This window comes from Lagopus muta, chromosome 4, assembly GCF_023343835.1.
Source record: "Lagopus muta isolate bLagMut1 chromosome 4, bLagMut1 primary, whole genome shotgun sequence".
In the NCBI taxonomy this organism is placed as follows: Eukaryota; Metazoa; Chordata; class Aves; order Galliformes; family Phasianidae; genus Lagopus; species Lagopus muta.
In genome coordinates, this window is record NC_064436.1 from 43,368,814 (window position 1) to 43,388,843 (window position 20,030).

The 20,030-nt window shown below is 42.7% G+C and overlaps 1 protein-coding gene across 7 annotated transcripts; it reads right to left on the minus strand.

Moving 5' to 3' along the window:
• Positions 1-19,285, minus strand: PDGFRL (platelet derived growth factor receptor like). 7 transcript variants are annotated; one of them, XM_048942964.1, is made up of 8 exons: positions 19,151-19,262; positions 13,076-13,209; positions 12,481-12,544; positions 11,581-11,875; positions 4,656-4,807; positions 3,150-3,443; positions 2,689-2,828; positions 1-748 (listed from the first exon to the last, which is right to left on the minus strand). In XM_048942964.1, the coding sequence occupies exons 4-8, from the start codon at positions 11,778-11,780 to the stop codon at positions 560-562; spliced, it is 975 nt and encodes a 324-aa protein (XP_048798921.1). In that variant the 5' UTR covers positions 11,781-11,875; positions 12,481-12,544; positions 13,076-13,209; positions 19,151-19,262; the 3' UTR covers positions 1-559. The 7 variants fall into 7 exon arrangements, with proteins under 7 accessions (XP_048798921.1, XP_048798925.1, XP_048798920.1 ...); XM_048942968.1 differs by lacking the exon at positions 19,151-19,262 and adding an exon at positions 18,625-19,006 and having other exon boundaries at positions 12,481-12,524; XM_048942963.1 differs by lacking the exon at positions 19,151-19,262 and adding an exon at positions 18,625-19,006.
• Positions 19,286-20,030: the final 745 nt, after the last annotated feature.

Sequence of the window (20,030 nt, forward strand, 5' to 3'; positions counted from 1 at the left end):
TTCTATAATGTTAAGAAATTTAATTGTTTTTAAGAAATACTGCTATTGGCTAGTTCTGTCAGAATTTTTTTTGCTTTTTTGTTTTAAACATGTACAGTACTCTACATTTTATATTGCACAGCACCAGAAGAGATGCCCCTGCACTGGTGGGTTTCTGAAGATGTTACAAATCCTCTGAGTTTTCACAGAGGAAAAAGGCACAAACCATCCAGCAGGTTACCCCTGTAAAAGAGTTGGAGCAAAAAGGCCACATGCGAAGGAAAATGCACAAGCATCTATTCCCAAGTACAATAAGCCATATGCATGTTCAGGCTTCAAGATTATACTTTATAGTATTAAACTTAGTAATATATCTGCAGTGTTTCTAACTCACAACTGATTACGGCCAGGTGTAAGGCACCATGTTTTGGCCTGGCATTCCAGTGGAAGTGGAAGGCGTTGACATAGGAAAAGAATGTAATAGAGAAAACTTTGATATAAACATTAACAAAAAATAAACAAAACAATGGTTAAAATGCAAAGCAACATACAGTTCATCACGAGTCCAGAAGCCTTTCCATTAGTTTAGTTCAACTCTAGTTGCCACTGTTGTTGCTCCTTGTAGGTTCTGAGCTATACAAATATAGTTTCCAGCATCTCTGGCTTCAAAATCCTCAATGATGAGAACACTCTTTGAAATTCTTGTGGTGTGTCCAGTCCCCCTGTTTATCAGTCTCCAGAAATTCTGTGTGATCACAGGCCTCTCCAGCTGTTTAAAGAGGAAAGAAATAAAGCAAGCGTATTTAGTGATGCTACTCTATCAAACTCCCAGATAAGAAGTCAGATAGTCCAAGTAGCTTCGAATCACATTATGTAACTAATTCCTCTTCCTCTAGTTTCAGAAATGCTGTATGAAATAACATACAAATAAACAGCAACAATCCACAGCTGCTTCTACATTAACTCTCATGCTACATTTTCCAAAAGAATTGTATACAACTTCAAAGCCAAAAATATGTATGAGGATACTTAGAAATATACCTTAAAAATACTTTTTCTTCTGATCACAACAGGATATTCCTTCCACACCTGAATGCCCTTTTGGACTGTTTATCTTACCTTTGCATTTGCAAAGGAATGGAGAAGAGCAGCTGGCCTAAAGAGCCACTAAAGCCTTTCCTTCCAGCCTCCATCCAGTAGCCTCCTGTTTCCAGTCTGAAAACCAAGTACTGCCTACAGCCAAGTACTGATGCACACTGAAATTCAAGCCTAAGCTAGTTCTTGAATACAGCAAGGGGAACTTCCCTGACCATATTAAAAGTGAAGGTAAACGCCATGCAAGGCAGACTCTGTTTGCCTGGCTGGGCTGTTGGCCCAGCTTTTCTCATAGTAATTGCCTTCTGCTTTGAAGATAGTTTCAGGGAAGCATACGAAGGAGTAGATCGGTATGCGTTCCCAGCAGGCAAATGTGATCACCAGGGAGGGGCAAGAGAAAAAATATCTGAGAGCAAAAGTAAGAGGGAGAGGTATGGGAACAAGATGAGATGCAGTAACTGACCAGTTACTGCAGGAACTCTCTTAAAAACAGAGGGATGGAACTGATAACCTTTCTCAGAGTATTTCTTTTGCATTATGGGAGTACAGCCTTACTATGAAAAGTCTGCAACAAGTATAAACTGCTGCTGCTCTGCCATTCATTTTGTTGGGGCAGAAACTCAATCAAGACTTTTCCCCGTTACACCCAGGCACAGCTGAAGCTGTTCCCAGCAGTGGATCAGCACACAGACCTGCTCCAGGCTGCACAGCCAAAGTCTGTCTCTCAACTCCTGTACATGGGTACAGGGGAAAGGTGCAGTCTCCTACTGATAGCAAACGTGCCCTGCACTGTGAGCATGTTATACAGAGCAAACAAGAGGTAATTCACATGTTTAGCTGTCTGTAGTGAACCAGGGCTGGAAAGGCATTGCTGTAGCGTGTGCCAGCTCTGCATAACGTTCTGTAGAACCACTGGGGCAGGACCAGCCAGCAACCATAGCTGGACAGCCATTCAACTAACAGAGATTCAAAAGCAGCAGGGGGTACATACTGACAAGGTATAGAGTTTTAAGAGGCCAGGCTGAGCCTCAAATTCCTTCAATTGTTTGTACTCTAGTTACTCTCAGTTACGAGGCTGTAAAATGGGGTTCATAGCCAGTTACTGTGGTATGAAATACAGAAGTCAAGGGAAGTTGACAATTAAAAATTTAAAAAGAAAAAAATCAGCCAACAAAGCTCATGTAAGCAGCAGGGGAATTTCTTCTCTTCCCTGTCCGAGAGTAAACTGTTATGAAGACTCTCAGAAATAAAAGCTCCCTGAAGGCTACAAACACTGCAATCTGTTGCTACGTTTCACTCAACATAATGCTAGATGCTGAATACAGAGGATGGCAGTGGGTGTTTAGCTAAAAACTAAATAATAATAAACAAAAAAGCACACAAAACTATTGCTCATCATTTCCCTGGACCTGGAGGCACTTCAGTTTTCCCCAGCATTTTTCTTTTTACTCCAACAGCTGCAAGTTTCTCTGGTTATTTAGATGCTGCCTCTTTCCTTCCCAACTTCATATGGACTCCAGACACAGGGACTCTTCTGCCAAACTCTTCCCACATTCCAAAGTACTGCCCTTATGAAGAACAAAAAGCATTTCAGCCAAGGCAGACATCTCTTACCTCCTGCCCTGGGTACTGCCAGCTGAAGCTCACATCTACATCTGGCTCCCCAAGGACAGTGCAGGCTACGTGGATACCATCGCTGACTTTGGCTCTACTGGGCGATGCCACAATCGTGGCTGAGGGTGGGCCCTTGGGGACTGACAGAAGAACAGCATTAGGAAACAGGAAATCAGTCACTTTCTGATACGAAATTATTGATAAAACATAGTCAAGAGGCAAGGTGATGCACAGCTTGCCTAATGAAACAGTTAAGTGATGTATATCTGCAGCTTTCCACCCTACACTGGGAAACTGCTTGAGCTCATACCAGTAAGATTTTATCACATACACTTTTAATGAAGATTTCAAAATTCAGTGACTACTTCACTCATTTTACAAATCCACTTTTTAAAACTTGTTTTCTAATGGCAGCAGAAGAAACAGGAGTCGATGTAAGCATATAGGAAACATCACCTTACCTTCCACATAGAGTAGGTGATACTTGATGGAAATCTGAGGCGCTCCCTGCGACTCTGCTTTGCAGTAGACAATACCTTTATGATCAGAAGTAGGGTGCTGGTAGACAAAGCCCTTCTTCGCATCATAAATAATATTAGTTTCATCTGTTTCAATTTCTTCTGCTGGGAATTCCCTGTGTAGAGTAACTTTTGCTGAAGGAGTAGTGACACGGCATGGGATGACAGCAGGTTTATCTGGGTTCAGGTACACAATCTCAAAATAACTGGGAGTAGGTACAAAAAGTTCCTCTTTATCTATGCAAAACAGATGAAGTAGTTAGGATAACATTTAGATCTTGGCTTAGCAGCAAGAAGAGAAAATGGGCAACGTTAAAAATGAACACAAAGCTTTTTGCTTCAAATATACAAGAAAAAAAACATCCATTCATTGGATTTACTTTTGTACCTGGAGCAGCCGTAGCCTTTTAATACACATGATTTTAAATAAAACTTATTTACTTCTTTCCCAAATAACTGAAATGATTACTACTTTTAGACAGACAGTTACAGAGTATTTCCATATTTGATATGCTCCGCATAAAGTTCAATTTCCTCTTTCTAGCTTAAGCATTTAGCATAGTAACTTGACTGAGAAGTTTATTTCAGCCTTTTTGAAGGAATGTATCCTTGGAACATGAAGCACCTCTGATAATTGGATTCAGTACAGCCTCATAGTCTTCTTTAGCTCCAAAACCTATTGCAAACAATCCTATCTTAACGTTTGGACTGGAACATTCACTAGCTAAGAATGCGTTAGCTCTAATAATGCAGCAAAGGTTTCTCTGCCACTGAGAAATATTTCCATTAGAAGAACAAATTAACCATTTGATTTTCACTCTTGCACCAAGCAGCAGTAAGCTGCACACAGTTATTTACTCTATGATGCCCCTACCCCCGTTGTGTTACAGCCGATTTCAGGCTCTGCAGGGCAATGCACCTCTGCAGGGTGTTTTGCCTCTCAACATGCTACACAGATGCTGGGGAGAAACTGTGTCTTCACCAATAATAATGAGGCCAAGATTTTAAATTAGCTTCAGGTAACTGGAAATCTACCGGGGCTAGGAGAGAGTGCATGGAGTCACCTAATGTCATAACTCTGTGTAGAAGACTTGTTCTGTTATTTTGCTTACCAAAACACATTTTCGTAAGTTAAACATTCTTTGGATTCATTCTGCAGAAGGTTCTCAGTATTTTCAGAGGTATTTGATTCCATTGTATTATGCATTATCTCAGGCATGCATTTAGCATAATCCATAGGGAAAGCGGGCTCACAAATCACACAAAGCAAGCAACTGTCTGCAAACTTCACCAGCACTTCCTTCCATAACATTTGTTATTTAAAAAAAAATCCTAAAATTGTGGGGAAAAACATCTTGACAATAAAAGATTTGATATAGATTTTATTATTTACTAGCAAATATATTTTCACAATATTATATATTAATAATCCCCCAAATAATTAATTACCTGTGAAGAAGATGTACGTTGAACCTGTTTTTGTCTCATCCTTCCTGCATTTGTTACCATTGCACAGCTGAAGCCAGCAGCTATATTCACCTGTGTCTGCTGCAGTGGAGTTTGTAAGGATCAGCTGACCATACCTGTCCAACTGCTTTATACTGGAGTGAAGAAAAACAAAAGGCAAAGACAAGCACAAGTGTGTTTCCTTGCACATTTTTGTCAGGTCATTTATACTTTTGATTTTTTTTTACTTCCTGTTCTGCAACAGACACATTTTTCTCCTACAGAGTTGTGTTGCAACACCCCCCTTTGTCCCAGCAAAGACCCACACATGAACAGCTTTTTGATTTCAACTCTATGCATGAACAATGGCAAGCTTTCATCATATATAGTTAACTCCTGAATTCATTCCAAAATCCTTGTTTTGAAAATGGGCTGTGATTGCCCTAGACAGTGTGTTTATGTTGTTTCAGTTGTCCAAATATATCCCATATTTTCACACTCTAAATCAAGCCATGTAATCACATTCCTTTCCTGATACCATTTACTTCAGCTGCATCACTGTTTCAGTAGTATACTTCACCACTGGTGAGCAGCAGCCACTTTAATGGCAGTTTGTTCAATGATTTATGCCATTTGTCAGCATGAACACTTCCTGTCTTTAACACAGCGGTCCAGCTTTCCATCACAAACACATTCAATCTCAACTCATTTTGTCCTTGTCTCCTCCTCTGCTCCACTCCATCTCATTTCAACCCTGTCACTGTGTTTCCTCTTCATCCCCTGGCTACATCAGTATCCCTGGGTACTGCTGGAAGTATGCTAGCAGTATCACGAGGCAACTACATAAAAAAACTCAGCTGCTTTTTCCTCCTTCTCCACAAATGTCTCTCATTGGATTGAAATTGTAAATTGATTTGTTTGTACAGCTAACAGCTGTATTTCTAAGGGTCCCATGTATGAAATTCAGTAGGCACGGTGTCATTATTTACTTTTGTCTTTGCTCTCCTGGCTCATTCAGACAGGTAGCATCAGAGTTCGTAGCACATGCTACGCTGCCGTCTGCGAAAGGATCGGTCCCACAGTGAAGTGGTTGTGGGCACTGTCAGGACAGACGTGTGGCAGCAGCAATGCATTTCACTGCAGCCCCAACCTCTAAAAAAGTTATTTTCAACCACCTGCTTTTACATGGCAGCACAGCCAGAACACAAAGGTTTCCTGCTCTCCTTTGCAAGATATTGAATTCTAGGGTCATTTCTATTGCAATCAAGTCAGGAGAGATTTTTCCAGTTTTAGGCATTTAATAGCAAACTCCTTTTCAGCATTTGAGGCTGGGCCTGGACACAGCTTGCATGAAGTTCCTGTAGTCTTGCTAAGCTGTGTGCTCCCTCTCTACTTACCTTCCTCCTGTTTCTTTCTGTTAATACAGCAGTTATTATTATTATTATTATTTTGTTTTTTAAGGCAGATGCAGACTTACCAAATTCTTTATTTGGGGGATTAGCAAGCTTTAAATGCATTTTTCTCCTCCAAACCAACTTGTTACTGTGTTACTGAAGCATTACTGCAGACCTCTTAACCCACATCTGGGTTGTGGGCACCCTCCTGCTAACCACTCACGTTCATGTCACCAAAGAGGCTGCTGCTTTCAGCTACACACAGCTCCTGACATTTCCAGCTCCCTGGGCACTCTGCTAAGAGACTGCACTCACAGCTGCTATGCATTAGCCAAGGCTTGCATAACCCAACATGCAGCCTTCAGCCAAGGCTGGGAGCTTAGAAATTAAAACACACCCAGAAAGCAACCCAAACAGGGTGAGAATGACCTTTTCCCACCAAAGCCTTCAGCTTTTTTACACTCATCCATCACACAGCAGTTTTGAGAGCTGCCTAAAGAAACAGGCAAAACAAGCTTCCTACTTGCCACTGCACTTGTCCTAAATGACCTCATCTGATTCCACCATTTGAAAAATGGGAAAAGTAACATTTTCATTCATTTTCATTTCTCTCATGCACCTTACATTACAAATGTTTTCAGTTCTTCAATAAGCACTGACCAATTCCTAGTTGCACAGGAGAGCCTCTTGTGTATACAACTCAAGAAGAAGAAAAGAGAAATCTGAAGTGTTTCCATGCTGGTGTCTCTATGATTATCTACATCCACAGCTCACAGTTCATAAGCTACATGGCTCCAATGGCACAATATATTTTGCAAGCACTAACATCAACATTGTAGAGAACCCATTAGGCTAGAACATTTAGCCTCCAACCATTAATGCAGGCACTGAACTATGGCTTGAAATCCCAACAGACAAAAAAGAGAAAAACAAGGTCAGAGTTAATTGATTATTGCACAGTATGTTCTACTTAACTGGGAACAAGCTATCCACTAATCAATGGAAATAGCCTGGTGAAGTACTTCCACAAACATGCACTAACATAACCTGGCAACTGAAAGAGTGGAAATGTTGAGGCATGTGGCATGGCCGTGCTAAGCAGACAAAACAAACCACATGTAGCAGGCTGTAAATGGCAAATTCATCCAACTGATCTGCACTTCTAGGATAGCTTTCATTTCACTGGTATTTTAAATGATGAGAAATTTTTCTCAAAAGTCAAAGCTTTGCTATGCTTTACATATCACAAAGTAAAAATGCTGTATACAGAATCTTTTTGAGACCATTCAAAGAAAAAGAAAACCAAAACAACACAAACCTTCAAAATCCTTTTCCATGCACTCACCTTATTAAGCTTCAGTTATTTTAAGTTCAAAAGACCTTTGCCAGAAAAGCTGTTCCAAGTTTAGAAGCTAGAAAAAACTAAAGGAAAACAACACAGTGTGCATAGCTTCACTTCAGAACATCTAGCATACTCAAGCAGCTACACTGGTACTGCCACAACAGAGCTATCTAAAACACAAGGAGAGGGACAGAACATCCTGACTGCTTAAGGCAAGAAGAAAAACCTAACAGCTTACAGACTTCAGAGCACATGCACTTGAGTGACACTTGGTTAGACACAAATAACAAACCACACAGTGAGCCTGTCTTAATTCATGGCAGCCCAGTTCTGCCCTGTACCACTCCTATTTTCTCAATACCTAGAGCCTGGGTACCAGTATGCACACAATACATACCCACCTCTGCCACAGCTTCTTCCACTGCAGCAGTTCCACTCCACAAAGATCTATCTACCAGGTGAAACTCAGCAATAAATGCAGCCATGTTTTGAGATGGCAGAGGCCCACGCTCTAAACATGGCACAGACTGATGCCAGACCATCTTTGTCTAGAGAGGCTTTTTGCTCTCAAACATTAGAAAGTGAAAACGTGCCTGCCCTTCTTTTTCTTTATTCCTTTCTGGTTTTGATCCTTCTCACACTCTGTACGTGCAGTTTCTGGTCGGGCCTGCAGTCACTGATCTATTATGTATCACCATACAGCACTGCAGCCATTACATTTTGGCTGCACTGCTCAGCTGGCACACAAACCTTCCAGGCACGAGGGTGTACTCATGCTGCACAGGGTGGGACAGCACTGCAGACAATAAGCCGGTTCGGAAGCAAGCTGGTGGGTGCCCCCAACTCAACAGACAGATCTACACAATTTAGCTCTCTCCCTAGAGCTGCACTGTTCGCTACAGTCTCCAAAGTCTCAGTGTGCATCCTCCAGGCAGGATAAGAAAGAGGATTCCTACTCAAGATAAGAAACAGCCAAAGTGTCCTCCTCCTACTTCCACTCAGCCTCTTTCCTGAGGAAGCCCCACATGGTAATTTGGGGAAATGTCAGCAGCTATAGACCTATGAAAAACCCACATTCTCCAACAGTGCCAAACAAAACCACTTTATGTACAAAGTTGTAAAGTATACCTGCAAAAAGAAACTCAAAGAAACCACAGCCATGGGTATTACAAGAACATCTTTTGTAAAGATAACCTCTTCTTAGAAAAGCCACTGCCCTCCAAGCTGCTGTCTTTTACTTTCCATACTGGTGAGATAAAGAGACAATCAGCACGGCATGGAGGAAAACAGGTGGCTTTTATCCCCACTTCTTCTTGTTACCATCCATAGGAAATGCATTACCCAGATGCTAAATTTAAGTAGCTACAAACCAAAATGCCCTCCTTATCCTAAAGCAGATCTCAGCACCTTCAGCATCAGCAGCTGCCCAAGCCTCTGGCCAACAGAGATACACACACCATCACCACTGTGGACCCTTCAGGTTTCTTCTATCTCACAGAAAGAAAGGTCTAAGTTCCTCTTGAAAGATGGTAACTTTGTTAATGATGCTTCCTACTGCCAGCTCACTTAGAAAGACTGCCAGCTGTGCTAAGTAAATAGGGACTTTATGATATTTTCAGTTATGTTCAATGAAAGCTTTCAAAAGCCAAGGAATACAAATTCTATGAAGCAGACTGTTCTGCATACATCTGTTAGCACAGTAGCAAACACCATGAGATAAAAAGATATCATAAAAATCATAATGAAAATGTAATTGCACAAGATTTGGTTGTCAACGTCTCCATAAATTATCCCCATTCAGTAAGTCCAAAGCATGCTACTTATCCATGTCTTCAGTTTTTCTAGTTACTTATAGGGTATTCTGCTTACAACTAAATAGTTGATTCAATTTAACTTTGTCTTATGGCTTCAATAACTTACTTAAAAATATTTCAGTATAGATCCTTAAATAGAAGCCTAACATATTTCTAAAATACAATACTTAAGCAAGTTACATGCATCCAGCCAAGAAGTTAGGTAGCATTTATTACCCTGAAATTATCAACTTTTGTTTTACTGTTACAAAATACTACTGTGAATTTGAATGAGAACAGAGAGGTAAAGAATTTCAAGCTACTTCAAACTGCAAAATAACAAATTATAAAACTGGAAAATGTTTATCCTTCCTTAATTCTTTTACCCCATTTCTATGGCTAGAGTAATACAAGAGAAGAACAGGCAGTCAAAACAAGTAATGAAGTAAAATTCAGATTCCTCTCTTAAGAACTGTGAATACTTCTTGCCTTCTTCAATGCCAGATGTTAACACTGAGACCTGAAGTCTACAGGGCCATATACGTAGCCCAGTGCAGGCGAGTAGCCTACATGCACGCCTTCTGAGGGTGAGACAGACTTCAAAATGGACACTACCACCATATGCGTGGCACTCCCTTTCAGTAGGATTTTGCACTGCACTCTTTGGCCTGCTAAAAGGCCAGGCCCGTTCTGCAGCTGACGTGTGCCACCTACTGGAATAGTTTCATAGCATGGCTTAGGTTGGAGGCCTCGCACACCATCCAGTTCCAAACCCCTGCTCCAAGCAAGGCTGCCCCGCACCAGCTCAGGCTGCCCAGGGCCCCCATCCAACCCGACCTTGAGTGCCTCCAGGGATGGGGCACCCACAGCTCTCTGGGCAGCTGTGCCACTGCCTCAACACTCAGTAAAAAATTCCTTCCTCACATCTAACCCAAATCCACAAATCTAGTTTCAAACCATTCCCTCTGTCCTATCAAATAAAATATATTAAGTATATATGAAATAAATTTTGAACAAAATATTTGTCGTAAATGAAAACACAATTGTTCAAATCAGCCAGAAGATCTTTTGAGAGATGCTGCCATGATAAACCCTTAGCAGAAATAGGCTTGTTGTTATAATTTATAGGAGCCTCACACTATAGAGGTTTATTCAGCCAATTTATTCTGGAACTCCTTAGGTGTCAGGAAACAAGCAAACCAGCTCATGAATTCAAAGGGATACGTGACAGACCACGGGATATACCTGTCAATTTTTAACCTTATTCTTTGAAAACAGAAGTGGAAAGTAATTAACTGACTGTGACTTTAAAGTATCTCCATGATTGTAAGGAAGGGGAATGTGTCACAAAGATTCAGGTAACCTCAGCTATTTACAAAGAGCCCACAAACTTTTACTTAATTTAGGAACAAAAGGATAGTAGGACTTCCCTCACACTAATACTGCTCTTACCTAATAACGTAAGAAATTCTCTTTTCAGCTCTTTCTTAGGGCATCATTCACAGAGCTCCTCAGTCTCTCAACCACTTGTCCTTCAATGATACCCAAACATAAACCTCCACAAAACAAGCAGGGAAAACAAGCTCTTGGCAAAATAAGTGCTATCCCTGAGCTCCTTTGTAAGTCCTTCCTCTTTCAAATACAGAAAGAGACTATTACATTCAATCTAGACTTAGCTATGCATGTACTGTGATTGAGAACTGGGAAGGCCAACAAATGTATGGTTTCAGAGATTTTAGATCAACGGGCCACTCACCTGGTGGGGCAGAGAGAGGGAGAAAGTGCTTAGATCCTCCTGCTACTCTCACAACTGTGTATGCAGTATCCATTAAGATGACACTGGATGAAAGAAAATGCCTTCCTAAACCGAAGGTGATTATCTATCTCAGCATTAAGCTCTGTCACACTTCTGCACTGTGAATCCTGCAACTCCCCCAGCACTCATGCATGACTTTGATAGGAGAGGGAAGGACTAACCCCACTTGCTCCTTAGAGTGGTGCTTGGTATATTTTTTGTTTTGCAAGCTGAGAGACATGAGTATTAACCTCTTCAGGAAATTAATCTTTTTGTCTCAGCTGATATCTACAGTAGCAACATCCCAACAGCAGCAGGTCTGTAGAGCATCAGAACCGGCAGTCAGTGCCTGACATCCACCCTCAAACATTTTCAGGATTTTACTTCAGCCTCACTCTTATGTAGTTCTCTGTTAGTGGCTGGAACACACCAGTGCCCCCCTGGATCATTTTAGATTAATCTAAAGGAAATCCAGTTCACATGCAACAAGACTCTTGCACAGTGTACATCACAGAAGGAAGAAGACTGAAAGATGCTTATAGACAAGTAACCACTACATGAAACACCTTGATTACTTTTTCTCCCCCAGAATACGGAAAAATACCTGAGTCTGGAGTCCTTAAAGGTGTCCAAATATGAAGGATAGCTCCAAGTCACATTACTCCCCTTACATCGCAGTTCTATGCTTTGTCCAGCAGACAGGCTTAAAGTGGCAGTCAGTTTCTGGAAACGGCCTTTATCCATCACCTGCATCAGTATGGACTGGGACTTGGAGGAAGAGTCGATAGGTTCCCTCTCCTTCATTTTTAGGCCCTTGGGTTTTACTTTTTTGTTGACAGGCTTGATTTTGTTTTCCCCTGGTTCTTTTTGACGCTTACTTTTCGCAGACTGTCCAATAACTGGTAAAATAAGGGAAAGGCAGCAGTGTTACAATTAGGAAAAAAGCCTTCTTGCAAATTGTTTTTCTTTATTATTAAAGAGAATAATAATACTCTGTTCTTCCTATAAAGGATTCAGAAAAATGAGAGTTAATTTCTGTAAGTTTCTGAAGTCAGTGACATGACTCATTTCCCTGGACAGAAAAAAAGAGCTTTCAACAACATGTGGAAAATCTATACTTGCAGGTCACATAAACAGGCAAATATGTAAGGCATGAGGACTTCGCAAAAGATGGGAAGGGAAAGGAATACAGCACTTTTCTCTCCAGTTACTTTTGTCTATGCTACCCCATATTGCTGCCGTTTATTGTGCAGCATTACACAAGTGTCCTATCTTCATATGTATGTAACACTTCAGTCCTGTATAACCTTTAAAAATGCTGTGCTGCTGTAAGAGACATGGGAAAAAAACACTGAGAAGTAAGGAACCTAATGGTGATTTATTTAATGCTAGTAACAACGCAGGTTTGTTTTTCTTTTAGGTTAAGTACTGTGAAATTACAAATAGTATTGAAGTCACCTGAACGTAGAATCTAATACATCACATCTCTATAATGGCCATTTACCTTTACTGAGCAGATGGAAACAGAAGCAGAAGAGATTCCATTACCTGCCAGAGGCAACAGCAGCCTTTTAAAACAAAGCAAAGGAAAAGTGAGCTATTTCAATCTGATTCACACAAAGTTGTAATTTAAAGTATAATTTTTAACAGGGATTTCAGCCGTCTCCAGGCTGAACGTTTACAGTGAATGAAAAATCATCTTTGTTCTAGAACCCCTTAACTCAGCTGAAGTGTTGCAGCAAAGCTAACCAATGATCAAGTAGAGAATAAAGATTCCTTTTGTCACATGCAAGTCACTTCCAAAAAGCACTTCTGCAAAATGTTTCTGAGAGGAAAGCAAGAAAAACAACTCAAATACGTAACAACAGAATTGTACTTCTCAGGGTCTCAGCTGGATGCTGGGTAGAGGAGAATGAGGATCACTTTTCAGAGGACCAGTTACACATACATACGTATTTGTGTGAATAAACATTTCCTAAGCATGCACAACTCTCGTTTCACCTTTTTTGCCTTCAGATCTCTATGCTCTTTTTATAAGCCCATATACGACATTAACTGTTCTGGAAAAGCATGAGCTCACCAAATGATCCCAAGTGTACCTGTCCAGCAGGAGCTGAGATGCATGCTGTGGTTGCTTAAAAGGTGCACTTATTTCCCAGCAGTGCAGTGACTGATCTCAGAGGCTCACACACAGCTGCTATCTGTTCTCACCATGTGCCACATGCACATAAGCCTTAAAAAGAACAGAGAAGTAAAAGAAGGGGAGAACAAACAACAACAACAACAAAATAAATAAATAAATAAATAGAAAGGTGGAGAGAGCAGTCATTAAAATCCCAGCCTCTAAATAATTAAGTAAATCAATCATGAAGATTTTTTTATGCTGTAACTGACAGCAGAAAGCACAGTCTTTTGTGAATTAGCCTAAAACTCTTATTTTAGGCAGCAAAAACTCTACACCTTTGCCTGACAGCTAATTCATGCTGAATACAGTTTTTCCATATGAAATACTCTGGCATTTTATCATACGAATCAAAGAAAAAAGCCCACTATGGACTTAAAGTATGCTGATAAGCATGGGTTACAGCTGGTACAGACTGCACTGTTGGCAGCATCCGTGCCTTTGCAGCATGGCAGCATGCTTCAAACAAATCCCTTCTGGACCGGTAAGCCCTGCTCCATTTAGTTGCTCTTTTTATGGAACCCATACATATGAAAAATAGTTCAACTTTATCATCTTTGTGTAAGGGAAAGAAAGTAAAAGCAGGCTGTACACTAGGTTCAACATATGGTCACATCACTGATGTACAACTGGTGATGCCTTTGTTCCTAGCTAAATGGCTTACTGCTTTCCCAGAAAGCAATTCAACCACTGGGAGCTGCCTTTCTCTAGAATAATGCAGAGTAACTTCAAGATCAACCTATGAAGTAACAACTTCTATGCAGTAATTCCTACTCAGGAATCAATCCATCAACCTGCTTACAACGTTTGAGTCATTCTTTTGTTTGTATCTTTCAACACAAAATTTTAAGTCTCAGTTTTAGAATTTGAAAATCCTTCTGAAAGTCTTTACTGACAGGTTTGTTTGCTTGTTTTTTTGTTTGCTTTAAAGTGGATCTATGAACATGTTGAAAATCACATGCTTTGTTGATTTGCTCTGAATCAACTTTCTTGGCACATTACTGAGAGATGTCCTCTAATGATTCCTCCACAGAGAAACATTCTGCCTCAGAGGCGCTATTCCAGCACTCAGTAAGATACTGCACTTGCCAGTTTGTGTTCATTCTATCACCATTTTCCAGTAAAACCTCCCTAGGCACCTCCACAGAGAACATGGATGCGTACAGACAATTAGGTGCATAATTTACAGGTTTAGTTTCTGTAGCAGCCCGTTCCTATGGGCCTCACAAAGTTCATGGCTGTCTCTTCCTGCCTCACTCCAGCACATCAGCAGAAGAACAGGATTTATGGTTGCTTTTTATCCCTTTTGCAAGCTGTTTCTCAAACTTTCTGTCTGCCCTATTCTGGTTTTTATATTTAACTCAGATGTGAGTTAAGAAGCCTCCTCGTCTTATGTTATTCCCCCTTCTCAAATTAAATGCAACAGTTTGCTCTTTGGCTTCTATTATTCCTGCAAGAGTATTAAAACTACAGTCTGGCTGCTCTAAAGCAACATCTGCATGCAATCGTGAGCGCTGCTCAGGAGCAAGTCAGGAGCTGCTGCTCTTCTCCAAGCAGCTGCCCTAAAAGCCCACCACTTGTGGCATTTGGCAGATCACACCCCAATGCACACAAGCCAGCCTACACCAGCTAGTAATTCTTGTGCTGCTATCTGCGGTCCTTGCTGCTCCATTTCCCCTAACAATCAGCCATCCCCTTGGCCACACCACACTGCTTTTCCTTCATAATGCTTCTATCTTGGTTCAGATGGCTTTTACTGACAAAGCTCACCAGGCACCATATTTGAGACCACAGCATTCTTCAAAAGAAGCTGCCACTTCTCCCTCAGGGCAGGCTCCCTCCTCTTCCCTGCACAGTTTGTGCCCTGATGTTCAAGGCATAAGCATTCCCATTCCAAGCCATCCATTCCATTTCCCCACTGCATTTCTGGAAACACACAAGCTTTGTTTCTGTCTCCTTCTTTTAACCCTAATTAAATCAGACTATTTGTCAACATGCCATTGCCACACTGTTCTGTCAACCCCAATCTCTACACGTGTTTGACAACACCCTGTCCCCACAGGGAGCCCTAGAGAAACACAGTCCTCTTCCACACCTGACACTGCCGCTACGAAACTGTTAAAGGCTTGCCTGTGAGTGTGCTCCAATGTTGAGTGCCAGAAGCCTGGTTTCAATTTTCTTTAGATGAAGTTTTTCCTTTCCACACAGGCTCCCTCTGTTCCACATGTTTAGGCTCACTGGGAACTAGAGAAACACTTTCCTCCTATTCCACTCTCCCCAGAACATTGAGACTTTGCCTTTCTGACCTGGCATTTCCCTACAGGTAACAGCAGGACATTTCAGGAAGCACTATAATTACAGGGGGTTTTGTCTTCCCATGCTGAAGCTTTGCCTCTCTTCTGCACTTCCCTGAGATGTGACCTTGCATGCAAGCCACAGCCATGCTCCTTCCCAACTCTCCTTTGGAGTCTGCCCTGATATCCACCAATATCACTGCTTCCTGTGCCTCGTAATCAGTCCCCTCTCATTGCTGGGCCAGATCTCAGTGTGCCCTTTAACTACATTATCTAGTATTGCAGTCTGTCTGTAAAGGAAACAGGCAACCAAAGTCATCTGGAAACAAAGAACCTACCAGAGTCCTCCATTCAGGCACCAAAAACTACAGGACTTTCCCAGGAAATGAACAAACTCAACTCGTCCATTTGCACGGGTTTGGGAATACAACACATTTGGGGTACTTCAGCCTCTCAGAAGACTTATACCCAAGTGAGTAAAGGTACTTCTTATTTAAAAAACAAGATTAAAGAAAAAAATAAGACTTAGTAGAAAAACATTGAGAAAATTCTTCCTTTCTACCTCTGATCTGCTCCAAACAGCAATTCCCCGATGCACTGCACCCATTTCCTCTGCAGCAGTACTCTCCAGATCCCTAGCTAACCCTTCATGCCCACACAGGAGACAGTGCATCACTATGTCTCAGAAACACGCCACACTGCACTTCTTCTCCTGGCTCAAAGGATTTAGCTTACCCTATTCTTTAATGTTTCTCACCCCATCATTCTTGTAAACACCATGTACAAAAAATACGCCATAATTATTAATCACAGAATGCTAAGTGCATCCAGTGTTGACCTAAGGCATCGCCTACATCCACACACATGCTCCATCAGCTTCACAGCTGCTTGGATTACAGCTAGAGAATGTCTATGGTGGTCTTCAAGAATCCACTGAGAAACCTTGGAAGCAGAGCAATTGTGCTCTTCACCCAGCAGACATACCCATTTCACAAGGCAGGTCCCATGCTACCTCTTGGCAGCATCAGAGAGCTTTCAACTCGCATTACTACCAGTGAATTCTTCCTTGAAGAAAATCAAGCAGCAGGTTGTCATAAAGAATAATCCTTAACCCCAAGACTAGGATGACAGTTAGTCTCTGTGACCATAATTAAGAGCACAAAACAGGCTGGACGCAGCTCTGCTGGTGACACTCTAGGAGCAGTCCATCCAGCCCACAAGCAGCCCAGCCCTGCCTGCCCCACACCAGCACGGCGGCACGCACCCATCGCTCAGCAGCAGCCAAACATCAGTGCACCATTAACATTGAGCTGAAACCAGGGCATGGGCTGGGTGCAGTGCTAGCTGGATTTACAGCAAACAAGTGTATGTATTTTGATACACTGGCTAAACGTAGTCCTGTAAACAGCAAAAAATACGTAGCTGTCCTTTCCCATTTTGATAAAGGAACTTGACAATAGGTTTCAAATTTACAAAAGGAAAAAAAAAAAGCAACGCTTTTTTCCCCCCTCATATATTTGCAACTCCATTTTCAGTTGACATACATTACCTGCAAATTTTCAAACAGAATGTATAGGGGTGCAATCAGATATTCAACTCAAAAATCTCATCATGTCTCCTTACTACACTTCCATAAGACCTCTTTTACCAGAGAAAGATACCTCTCACTTCACAGTCATGCCTTATTCATGTCACCACTTTTTGGCAGTACTTACATTTGTAAACATCTACTTTCACAGATGAAGCATGGGAAGAGTACAACTTCATAAGAAAAATAAATCTCTGACAAACGTCTTGGGAGCTCACAAAAAATTGCAACCACTTGTACTGAATCAGACAAATACATAAATACATTTTCACAAAACTCAAGGTGAAATATCCCAATAGCTTTGAGTTTTTTTGCTTTTTTTTTTTTTTTTTGTATTTTAATTAAAGAGGTTTTTTTTAAAATATATACATTATATACATTAAGCATATTATGTATCTTACATGTGACCCAAGACAATTCCTCTTAATTTCTCTTAACGTGGCGCAAGCAAGTCAAAGGGCTGGACATTGATGATCTACAGAAAAGTTGTCATCTAAGTCAGCACTTGTACTGACAACACAGACGATCTGGCAGAACACATTTCATTGCTCATAAGCTATCATAAGCTCAGTCGGGAGTGCTATTCTGAAATCAGAATATCTTATTGGAACTTGATTAAATTAAACATACCACGTTACTTGCTCATATAGATAAGTCTCTGGATGACACAGCAGGAAGCACACAGCTAAACCTCACTATAAAGCAAATGAGACAAGAAAGCAAGCCTGGAGAACCTTTAGCCTAAGTTGCAACTTATTTCTCATTCTGAGTTTTTGTTGCCTATGTCTCAAACAGAAAACATTTCTCTTGATGTGGCAACGTACACCCACAGATCTTTAAGTCAAGATCTTCTTCTACACCACAGTACTAGTACAGCAACTCCTTGTCTAGGATCTAATTCCTTTACAAACAGTCATGAGAAAAACTGCTGGAAAGGACTCCTGGAAGCCCCTTCCTACCCCAGCCTGGTTGCTGTGGGCATTCTGACTGTCTCACAGGCCAGAGGCTTCATAGCCTCCCCAGACACATTTAACAGCTCTTGGGGTGAAGTATTTTTATGTCCTTGCAGTAATTTTTGCCTGTATTCCCCAGACCACATGAGGGAAGTGCCTCTTTTCCTTTCCCCGTGCACCCCTGAGCCCAGACCTCTCCACAGACCCCCAGTTTCACACCGCCTGCCCCAAGCCCTGACATTGCTCTGAGATATTTCCTTGACAACATATTGCAAACTGCAGCAGCAGAAGACAGTGCCTGCTTTCCCTCTCCATCACATCCCACCCCACTGATCACGTAACAGCTGGCAGCTTCAGAAGAGGATAAGCCACTGGCCAGAGCCACATCATGAATTGTAGGGAATTATCTAAGTTCTCTTGATGTTAAAGTCTAAATAAGCCAAGGCTTGGTTAGGAGCTTCCTTCCCCAGCCAAAAGCTAACCCCTTCCCTGCCAAGAACTCATCACAACTTGATGCTGAGTTAAGAACAAAGTTCTATCCTTCCTACCAAGAGAGCAACTGCACACAAAACTCACAGAAGTTAGAATAATTTTTAAAAAAAGTCACAACTCGTCCCCGACAGACACGAACCAGCCCTTGCTCCATCCTCCACCGCCAGCACCAAACGGGACCCAACTCCCGGCTGCACCGAGAGCTCCTCACAGGATCTGGAGCGGGAGACGAACCCCGCTGCTCCCGGGCTGGGACAAGAGCTCTTCCCAGCGGCGCGTAGAAACGCCTCGGGGTCTGAAGCGGTATTCTTTCACTAAGTTACATTAGCGTTATTATGAAACGGAGCACCGAGCGCAGCGCCGACCCTCCTCAGGACAGGCGCAGGACTCGAGCGCCGGCTTTGAGCGCCGTGTCTGAGAGAGACGAAGAGGCAGCGGCTTTTGTCGACGACGCCTCCCGCCACCTCCATCCCAACTCCCTGCCCCGAACAAACCGCATCCCCTGCCAGAGACACCGGTTCAGTGGCAGCCACGCAGGACGGGAGCCCCCACACCCCGAGATGGCCGCCAGCCCCCGACATGGCGGGCGGGGGCAGCGGAGCGCGAGGCGGGGAGGTCGGGAGGGGCCCGCCGGTGGCGGCGCGGATGGGGTGGCGGCGGCTCACCGTGCGGCAGCGTCTCCTGCAGCAGCAGCAGGCTGAGCAGCACCCAAAGCCGCATGGCGAGAGCGGCCGGGGCGCCGGGCTGAGGCGGGGCGGGCGCGGCGGCGGCTTCGAGGCGGGGAGGAGCTCGCCGGTGCGGGGAGCGGGGGCCTCGGCTGCGGGCTGCCCGCTCCGGGCGCGCCCCTCTCGGCTGAGCGGCACCGAGCGGTGAAGGGCTCTTCGCTGAGGGAAAGACAGCAGGTCGCACGCGGGATAGCACACCTCTACCGCGCGCGGCTTGTACTGCAAGCTGTCTTCGGCCTGCAGAGTCACAAACGTGCTGGGTCAGCGGGCGCAGGTGGGAGCTGTGCAGACTGCATCTCTGCCGCCTCACAGGCGGCCCTGCAGGTGCGTGGCTGGCTCTGATCAATGTGGCTGAAGGGAGAAAAGTAACTGTGAAGTCATTTTCACTCCCGACTGCTATAGCAAAGACATTCCCAGAAGGAATCCTGCTCAGGAGAAGCTGCTTTATGGCGGGTGTTGCTATTGCTAAGGTTATTTCCACTGTTAAAAACTACAATGCCATCACATATCCGATTCTGAAAATGTTATCACTCTTTGTTTTAAAGAAAGTGAACCATGGAGATGATGGTTCAGTAAAGATGTGCAGTATAAAATGTAAACGTGCACAGGAAATGTTCATAGCCTCTCTTTGGCTAAAGAGCATTTATTTTCCATCATATCATCTGCAAAACTGCTGTAATTGCAATTCTTATGTGCCTCCTTAGGTCAAATTTCACTTCTCACGCACAGGCTATGTCAAAGATGCAATGCTGTCAGAGCCCCGCATACTGGTACATGTGGAGAAATACAGTACTAGCACTAGGAGACAGCGGCCCACCTG